This window comes from Dermacentor silvarum, chromosome 4 (assembly GCF_013339745.2).
Source record: "Dermacentor silvarum isolate Dsil-2018 chromosome 4, BIME_Dsil_1.4, whole genome shotgun sequence".
Classification (NCBI taxonomy): Eukaryota; Metazoa; Arthropoda; class Arachnida; order Ixodida; family Ixodidae; genus Dermacentor; species Dermacentor silvarum.
The window spans coordinates 180,382,838-180,392,817 of record NC_051157.2 but is presented as its reverse complement, the minus strand read 5'-3'; the positions used below and the strand labels follow the sequence as shown (position 1 = coordinate 180,392,817).

Here is a 9,980-nt window from a genome sequence, read left to right as displayed (position 1 = left end):
CAGCCCCTAGGCGTGTGCGCCGGTGAGTAAAAAAGCAGTGCCTCGCATTTTCAACTTAAAATTTCTTTCCGTGCGAGGAGGATAAAACAGATTCCTGTAGACGTTTCTTAAAAGTGGAAAATAGTAATAATTACAAAGTTATTGCCCTTCCAAAGCAATTCAAACGAAGCTGTTGCTATTTTGCCAAGTTGCTAAAATTGCTAACATGATTAAAGCATAAATATTAAAGTTTTGGCTGTTTCTGCATGAATAATACACCGCGATAAAATTCACTGCACATTAGTGACAAATGTACTTCCGGTGATACAGTTGGATAATTGCATTTGAGACACAATAAAATGAAAGTCTCACGCAATGCCTCACGACTTCAAGTGTACCAGAGAGCTGGAAGAACGCCAACATTATACTGATCCATAAGAAGGGAGACGTTAAAGAATTGAAGAATTGTACACCCATTAGCTTGCCTTCAGTATTGTTTAACATATTCACCAATATAATTTCCAATAGAATCAGGGCAACACTTCTGCCAACCAAGAGAACAGGATAGCTTCAGGAAGGGATATTCTACGATGGATCCTATCCATGTAATCAATCAGGTAATCGAGAAATCTGCGGAGTTCAATCAACCTCTCTATATGGCTTTCATAGATTATGAAAATGCATCTGATTCAGTAGAGATACCAGCAGCCATAGAGGCATTGGGTAATCAAGGAGTACAGGAGGCATACGTGAATATCTTAGCAAATATCTACAAGGATTCCTCAGCTACCTTGGTTCTCCACTAGAAAAGTAAATAGTTACCTATGAAGAAAGGGGTCAAGCAAGGAGACACAATCTCTCGAATGCTATTCACTGCATGCTTAGAAGAAGTATTCAAGCTCTTAGACTGGGAAGGCTTAGGAGTGAGCATCAACGGCGAATATCTGAGCAACCTTCGGTTTGCAGATGACATTGTCCTATTCAGCAACAATGTAGACGAAAACAGCAAATGATTGAGGACCTTAATCGAGAAAGTGTAAAAGTGGTGTTGAAGATGAATATGCAGAAGACAAAGATAATGTTTAATAGCCTGGCAAGGGAGCAAGAATTCAGGATCGCCAGTCAGCCTCTAGAGTCTGTAACGGAGTACGTTTATCTAGGTCAGTTACTCATAGGAGATCCTGATCATGAGAAAGAAATTTACAGAATAAAATTGGTTTGGAGTGCATACGGAAGTCACTACCAAATCCTGACTGGGAGCTTACCACTGTCGTTGAAAAGAAAGGTGTACAATCATTGCATTCTACCGGTGCTAACATATGGGGCAGAAACTTGGAGGTTAACAAAGAAGCTCGATAACAAGTTAAGGACCACACAAAGAGCGATGGAACGAAAAACCTTAGGACTAACGTTAAGAGACAGGAAGAGAGCGGTGTGGATCAGAGGGCAAACGGGGATATCCGATATTTTAGTTTACATTAAGCGGAAAAAATGGAGCTGGGCAGGCCATGTAATGAGTAGGATGGATAACCGATGGACCATTAGAGTCACAGAATGGATACCAAGAGAAGGGAAGCGCAGTCGAGGACGGCAGAAAACTAGGTGGGGTGATGAAGTTAGGAAATTTGCAGATGCAAGCTGGAATCAGCTAGCGCAAGACATGGGTAATTGGAGATCACACGGAGAGAGGCCTTCGTCCTGCAGTGGACATAAATATAGGCTGATGATGATGAAAATGAATGTGTTTATTACTAGTATCTGTCAGAAACAATTGTCATGTAATCGAGGCTTGACTGTGCTTAAGCACAGCCCACACAAGGACATCACTGAAAGAAATGTACACCGAAAACAGTGTTGTGTGCAGTTTACTGTTACAGGGACGCGACAGGCACCTACAGTCTGGATAGTTTGTTATATAGACGTGACAGCAAATTCGTGTAGCACTACTCTCAGAAATCTAGCCATTACGATGAAAGCTTATGAATTGAAATACTGAGTAGCCGAACCACGTAGCGACCGCTTCACCACTGCGTATATTGTTTCGTTAAAAAAAATTACTCGCCATCGCGGCCCTGCGAAAGTGAATATCCAGCGAAGCAGTTGCAAAACTACCACTGCAACTTCTGAGGGGGGTATGCAATGCTTTATTGGTGGTTCGGATGCTTGTTTTGAGCTTGTTCTTTATCGAAACGTACGTTGTTCTGTGCGCTGTATGGGTGACTTCAACGAATGTATGCACTGTTCGTTTGGATTTTTCGAGTGCTTGTAGCCTCTGAATTACGAAGGGTGTGAGCCACTGCATTTTAACGCGACAGCGTTAAGGGCCCCGTGTCACAGAATCCGGTGTCGGCGCCCCCGTTAAGAAAAAAAAAAAAAAAAACCATCCCGAATCACTACTACGGAAGCCCTCCACGTGGCGCAGAGGAGTTACTGGATTAATTGAATTTCTCGAAGTAAAATGCGTACGACATTTTGTAAAGTGCGATTTAGACACAACCTACAGACATGAGAGCGTTTGATTGTAATTTGAATATACAAGAAAACATAGTTTTGTTAACCGGTAACTCAAACCCCTTTTTCTTTGCTTACGGGAGTATGAACCATTGATGAGTCACTGCTTGTAGCCTCTGCCTTACGGGGTTACGAGGCATTGCTCTGCCCTGTACTGTCGCCGGGATCCGCCCACCGTTGTTTTCTATCGGACCCCGTGTCGTAGAAAATCCGGTGTAGGCGTCAACGGCGCCCGTCATCGGCGCCCGTCAACGGCGTTTCACTTTTAAAGGCGAAGTTTATGCGTCCTCCAAGTTTTTTTGCTTGCTTAGGGGGGGGGGGGGGGGTGAGCCATTACGGATGATAATTTTTGTTCACGGACAGGACACAAAAAATGCCGACCACCGAGAGGCTAACAGCTTCGCTGGAATAAATCTTTTACCCAGGCACATGAACCAAGCATGTAAATATTAAGTGCTCGACTAATACACATGATTTGATTGCTCGCGAAACCTGCCCGTCATCAGATCGAAGCATTGAGCGAGGTACTCAATGACAAGGAATCAGTGACGACTACTACTGTCGGTACTGGGTGGAATTTACGAAGTGCATGAACTACTGAAACTCTGTCTGGAAGATGTCTGGAACATGTCTGGAAGATGTCTGCAAAATCTAGAAAGGGAAAGGGAAATGACCAATGAAGAGACGGACAATGTACGAATACCATGCACACTTCATTTTGCGAGACGTCAGCTATAACCACTGACAGCCCATACACATACCGTCACAACCAACAACGTCGTTGCTTTTTGTGCAGGCATGTTTTCCTCATTTTGCCCTCAAAACATACATATTGATAACTTTCCGGCATTATGCACACAATTAAAGAATTGCTGCATCACTCGTTAGCCTTGCTACGTGTGAAATCATTGCCCAAAAACCGTGCAAGTTCACACATCACACTGTGGTATAAAAAAAAGGAATTTTTCAGTCAAGGTATACCTTGAAAACACTACCTACGTCTAAGTAAAAGGCTGTGGTTTTTTGTTTTACAAGACAGTTCGCAGAATCGAAGACAGACACCGAGGCATCAAGGATCAAGGAAGCCGATCTCCTCAGCCTGATCAGTCTTCGTACTACGCCACTTCACGTACACGATTTCTATGCACAACTGGCTCAGAGCGGAGCGAGACAAGCTCAACGCTCTCATCCGCAATGTAGGAAAAAGGGCTCTCCGGCTACCCATTAGGACCCATACCGAGGATCTCCTCAAGCTGGGGGTACACAACACCGCCAAGGAGATTGCTGAAGCCCAAGAACGCGCGCAACTCGCTCACCTGATTACCACAACGGCAGGTAAACGCATCCTCGAAGAGCTGGGTTACCCCCCTGCGGGATCCTCGAGGGTCAGTACCTCGATCACAAGGTGCATTCGATACAAGTTCGAAGTGGATCCCGTGCCCCGAAACGTCCATCCCGTCCACAATGAGAGCAGACGCAAGGCCAGAGCAGTAGCGATCCTCAAACAGATCAAGCAACATGACATCAGAGCAAGCTTCGTCGATGCCGCGGAGTACAGCGATGGGAAGACCTTTGCCGTCGTCGTGGTCGACTCCAGCGGCAAGATTTCCAATAACGCTTCGATTCGGACTTGAGACCCCGAAGTCGCCGAGCAAGCCACCATCGCCCTCGCCCTGCAAGACGGTCGTGGGTCCCAGATCTCTAGCGATTCCAAAACGGCAGTTAGGACTTTTGAGAAGGGTCGCATCGCCGAGCAAGCTGCTGGTCTTCTTAGCGCCTCGAGTCCGGATGCTTTCAAGCATCATTCGATTTACTGGTTTCCCGCTCACGTAGGGTCGGTCGAGAGTGCTCCCCCGAACTTCATTGAGTCTGCTCACGAGGCTGCGCGCGACCTCACCGATCGCGCTTCCTCTGTAAATAGCGCAGACTCCCCTCCCCCCTATGGGCACAGGGATGCTCCCGCTACTCACAACGAGGTTACGAAAATCTACATGTCTAGAAGGGTCTTTCCACCGTCTGGCCGTTCTACACGAAGTTTACCCCGACGTATATATATCGCGACGACGCCTGCCCGTCCTGCGGGCAGACCTCCACTCTAGCACAAATGCTCTAGGAGTGCGGGTCGAGATACCCCAACTTCAGCAAGGAGGAATGGGACTCTCTTCTGCGTAGCCCCGCTCTAGACAAGCAAATCCTGGCTGTCCAGTGTGCCCGCAACCGGGCCGGTGGACTAGACCTGCCGGTCCCGACTTGGGACTCACTCACTCACTCAAGACCGTGTGACAAAAACAATTTAAAATGTAGAAACTAAAAATAACAAGCCAGCAGCCCGCATTGCGTGATAATTGAAATCTATACGTAGGCAATCAATGTATTGCCTTGGCAACCATTAACCCAGTTAACACCATTGTTGTTCTGATCATTGCTTTCCCGTCCTCCCCCTCAAACTTGCATATCTATATGCAATTTTGTATATATATATATATATATATATATATATATATATATATATATATATATATATATATATAGTGGAATCATAAAATTAGAGTGTCAACAATAACACACTTGAGACAGAAGGAGAGCAATAAGTTATACAAACATGTTCACTGACACTGCTTAATCGGTGTCAAGATATCAAGTTTCAAATGGCATTGCACCTATTCTGCTTTCAATACGAGTCTCTATTGGCTTCACCACTGTGTGAGCATCTGCTGTGCATTAAAGATGTGCCCTTTCTTAGGCCGGCGACTTAGTTGGCTTCTTCATTTGCCCCTTGCGCCGTCTCCTCCTCTTGGCGTCGTCGACAGGCAGCGCCAGTGACCGCTTGAGGGCTTCCTTGCGCTCCTGGGCGCTGACAGGTGCCGAGTGACGCTTAGTCTTCCGCGTCTCGACTAGGACCTCAGGAAGCCAGTGCACCGCGAAGACGCTCAGGGCGGTCAAGATGGCCGCGGTGGCGTGGAACAAGACGCCTGCTTTTGCGCTGCTCAACGCGTGCACGAGGAAGCCCAGGACCGACCCGACGGAACCGAAGAACATCGAGGCACTCACACCAGCACAGCGGATCCTCGTGGGGAACACTTCGGCTGAGTAGCACAGGACGACGCTCGTGGCGCCCGACAGCGCGACCTTGAGAGCAGCGTCCACCACAGGAATGGCCAGCTGGAGGCCACTGACGGACATCAGCAGCGTCTGGAAGGCGGAGAAGGCGCACACGACGACCAGCAGTATGATCAGCGTGTTACGGAGTCCGCGGTTGACCATGACCCAGCCGACGGCCACGTAGGACGCCGCCAGCAGCAGCGCATGTACCGCCAACCAGTAGTAGCCAGGAGCGCGCCCCTTCACCACCAGGGGGAAGTAGACGGCGCTGAGCGTCAGCCTGGTGAGGAACACCGACGCCGCCCGGCGACGCATCTTCACGGACTGCACGGGGCCGTCGGTGGCGACAAGCCCCGTTGACGAGTGGGGGCTCTGATCTAGCTGTACCAGTCTAACGAGAATTGCTCGAAAGGTGGCCGCTGCCTTGGCGGTGTCCAATCCGTTGAGGATGGCTGCCTCCAGGACGCCCTCCTGAGCACGCTGCACGTCCCAGATGTCCAGGAGCCAGGCGGGTGACTCTGGCAGCAGGTAGCAGCAGGCCGCCAGGATGCCCGTGGGCACCATGATGACTCCGTGCAACAGACCCCAGTGCGGTTTTAATATGGTGAGAGCGTCGACGAACGGAGGTACCACGGTCATCCCTACGGCTGTGACCAGAAGGGTGAACACCAGCCGCCACTCCTTTCCGGTCACCTCGTAGAGCAGGATGAAAATGAGCATGAAGACAGCGTTCACGGTTGCCAGGACCACGGTCCTTGTGGAGACGTAGAAGGCGAACGTGCCGGCGACGCTGTTGCCAACGGTGCCAACCAGCAGGACGATCACGGAGGCCAGGGTGACGGGCCTTCGACCCACTCGGTCGGACGCGAACCCGAGCACTGGCGTCACTAGACCGGAAATAACGACGAAGACCCCAATGCCCAGGTAGAGCCGGTACTGGCGGTCGCAGACGAGGCCGAACCGGCTGACGATACTGTCGCTTCGGTTCGCGATGTCGTAGTCCCAACTTTGGCAAGGCGCCGTCGACCTGTTTGCCGCAGGAGTGTCCTAGAAGACGCGTTAGTTGACAGCATATTTTATTGTGAAGCTGTACTCAGAATATGATCCGCGCTATTTATTACACATACATATAAATTAGATGTATAATTCGGATTTATATAAACGTGCAAGGTACAATGCAGGTCGGTGACTGCTCGGTAAACGCGACGTGCAAGTTCTTTAGACATTGTGTTGTTCAGATCTCGCGTAGCTAGCTTTGGATTCCTTTGTTTTCTCGCACTGTGGAATTTCGGAACAGGTTTGCTGGCGCACTGTGCTACTTAACAGCTGAAGTACTCTGAACGAACCACCTGGCCACATTTGTGCAAAGTGTAGCAGATCGGCCCCTATTCTTTCTCTCTCTCTCTAGATGCTCAGCTGCGTCTTCGATGATACCGTAGTATCTTTAACTAATAAATAAAACAAATATATGCCCCAATACCTCAAACGTTATAAGCATCTACGCAACAATAAACTTGCATTTATCTGTGGCTATTAGAAAAAATGCTGTTAGAAAACTTGCTAAGACAAACTATTTTGATGACCTGGTGCATTATAAATCGCATACAACCACCCAACATATAAAATGAAAAGCAATATTCGTCACTTTTGCGCATGTTCGCCTCTTTCCCATTGTCTTGAACCGCTTTCTAGGCATCGTGCTTGACAAGATATGACACACGGCGCAAAAAAAGGGGTTATAATTGGGCTCTTTGTCATCAGCGCAAAAAAAAAGAGATTAAATTGGACAAATGCACGAATCGGATGCTGATTTCCAGCTAAAGCTTATTGTGCAGTGGCGCAGTAGTAGTACTTGACTAGCTGCTACATATAGGACGCCGATTTGTGGCGGCCCCCATAGCGCGAGCCTTGTGCACGCAAAGAGATGTAGGCCTGGCCGAGGCGGGCCCTCAGAGCTTCACCGCCACGCTGCAAGTATGGTCGTGCGTCGCAATTCTTCATCCTGAGATTGTAACAGATTGGGCGACGAGGGTAAAACTCTATAATTACAATATGCCAAAGTACGGTTCCCTTGACCCGTTCGATCCAGACAGTGGTCCCTGGCAAGAGTACCTGGAACGTGAGCAGCAATTCTTCGCGGCAAACGAGGTGCCGGATGCCAAGAAACACGCGGTGTTCCTCCGCTGCTGCGGGTCACGCACCTACTCGATTCTGCGCAGCCTTCTTGCACCGAATAAACCGACTGAGACTACGCTTGAAAACTGCCTGAAGACGCTGAGCGACCATTTCTCGCCTAAGCCGTTGATAGTGGTGAGTCGATTCACGTTCAATAGTCGCGTTCGGGAAGAGGGTGAATCACTGAGCGAGTTCGTTGACGCCCTCAAGAAGCTCTCAGAACACTGCGAGTTCGGCACATTTCTGAAGGACCTGCTTCGTGACCGTATCGTATGTGGCATAAGGGACACGCAGATGCAGACGCGCCTGCTAGAAGAGCCGAATCTCACAGTCGGCACCGCGGTGTTGACTGCTCTCGCCATTGAGTCTGTCAAGCGCGACGCGTCGGAGCTCTGCGTAATGGAAGGGGCTGTTTCTGCGAATGTAAATGTGATCAGGACGTCGGATAAAAAACATGTGAGCTGCTATCGGTGCGGTGACGCCCACTACGCCACGGAATGTCCGCACATTCGCAAAATTTGCAGTTACTGCAGAAAGGTCGGTCACCTAGCAAGGGTGTGTCAGTCGAGAGACGCTGGCAGCAACCACCGAGCGTCCACTCAACAGTTCAAGAAAAATAACGCTAACAAGCAGGTTTGTGTGCCTGCAGTTGAAGACTCGCACCACAGCACACCCAAGTCAGTACAGCGCAGCGCCGTTTCTTCATCTGACGAAGAAACTGTCTACAACATGTGGAACTTGGTTCCAAGGCCCAGTGTTCCTGCACCTAAGCCTTTCACGGTGCAGCTGGAAGTACAGGGGCGTCCATTCAGAATGGAACTCGACACTGGGGCGAGTGTGTCCATCATTGGAAAATCAACTTTGCCCCGTCAATTTCCGTCGCTACCTCGTCAACCATCCGAAGTCCAGCTCAGAAGCTACTGTGGTGACCTCAAGCCTGTGGCTGGTAAGGTGACTGTGTTAGCGAAGTACAACCACCACGTTCGAGTGCTTCCACTGCTCATTGCTGAAGGTGATGCCCCATCACTTCTAGGAAGGAATTGGATTGAGGCACTGAACATACCCGTGTTCAATGTCGCTGATGTCTGTGCTTTGAGTGATGTCCAGCAACTAATTGACCAACAGTCCATATTGTATTCCGATGGTCCAGGAACATTTCAGGGCGTGTCAGTTAAGCTGTCAGTCCAAGAGGGAGCAAAGCCACGCTTCTTCAAGGCTCGTACAGTTCCGTTTGCACTAGTGGACAATGTGTCTGAAGAGCTGTTGAGACTCCAGCGAGAACACATCCAGGAGGCAGTCGCTTCATCTGAATGGACAGCACCAATTGTGCCAGTGTTAAAGAAGGATGGTAGCCTTCGCATTTGTGAGGATTACAAGGTGACGGTTAATCCGGTTGCTGTTGTTGATAAGTACCCAATCCCTAAAGCAGAAGAACTGTGGGTCAGACTCTCGGGTGGAGTCAAGTTCACCAAACTTGATCGCAAGGATGCTTACCAGCAATTAGTTTTGGAGCTCACTTCAAGGAAGCTCACTACCATCAACACACCAAAGGGGCTACTCCAATACAAGAGGCTACCTTTCGGAGTCTCAGCAGCGCCATCCGTTTTTCAGCGAGAGATGGAGACTCTCCTTCAGGGCCTACATCACGTCGTGGTATACTTTGATGATACCCTGGTGACTGGCACGGATGACAAAGATCACCTCAACAACCTTGGCAAGGTTTTCCAAGGAATTGAAGAAAGAGGACTCAAGCTGAAGCACAGCAAGTGTAAGTCTATAATGGATAGTTTGGAGTACCTCGGTCACGTCATTGACACATGATGGACTACACACGGCACCACACAAGGTTGAAGCAGTCATCCAGGCTCCTGTGCCAAGCAATGTAAAGGAGTTACATAGCTTCCTAGGGCTGGTAAACTATTACAGGAGGTTTGTGCCCAACCTTTCTGCTGTAGTGCACGCATTGCATCAGCTGCTGTCAGCTGTAACCTCGTGGTGCTGGAAGTAAGAACAAGAGGACGCAGTAGCTGAAGCCAAACGACTTATCACTTCAGCCCCAGTCCTAGCGCATTATGATTCCAAGCAAGAACTTGTACTTGCTTGCGATGCTTCTCCTTTTGGGCTCGGAGCTGTGCTGTCCCAGCGTGATGCTCATGGTATGGAGCGTCCCATTGCGTTTGGATCCAGGAGCCTACAGCCAGCCGAACAAAAGC

The 9,980-nt window shown here is 49.1% G+C and overlaps 2 protein-coding genes across 2 annotated transcripts; one reads left to right on the top strand and one right to left on the bottom strand.

Annotated features, from left to right (window-relative positions):
• Positions 1–5,229: 5,229 nt before the first annotated feature.
• Positions 5,230–7,593, bottom strand: LOC119449084 (beta-alanine transporter). Its single transcript, XM_049666637.1, has 2 exons — positions 7,460–7,593; positions 5,230–6,619 (listed from the first exon to the last, which is right to left on the bottom strand). Exons 1-2 carry the CDS (start codon positions 7,591–7,593, stop codon positions 5,230–5,232), a joined length of 1,524 nt encoding a protein of 507 aa, XP_049522594.1.
• A 51-nt stretch (positions 7,594–7,644) lies between these two features.
• Positions 7,645–9,588, top strand: LOC125945070 (uncharacterized protein K02A2.6-like). Its single transcript, XM_049666636.1, has one exon. It carries the CDS (start codon positions 7,645–7,647, stop codon positions 9,586–9,588), a length of 1,944 nt encoding a protein of 647 aa, XP_049522593.1.
• The last annotated feature ends 392 nt before the right edge of the window (positions 9,589–9,980 follow it).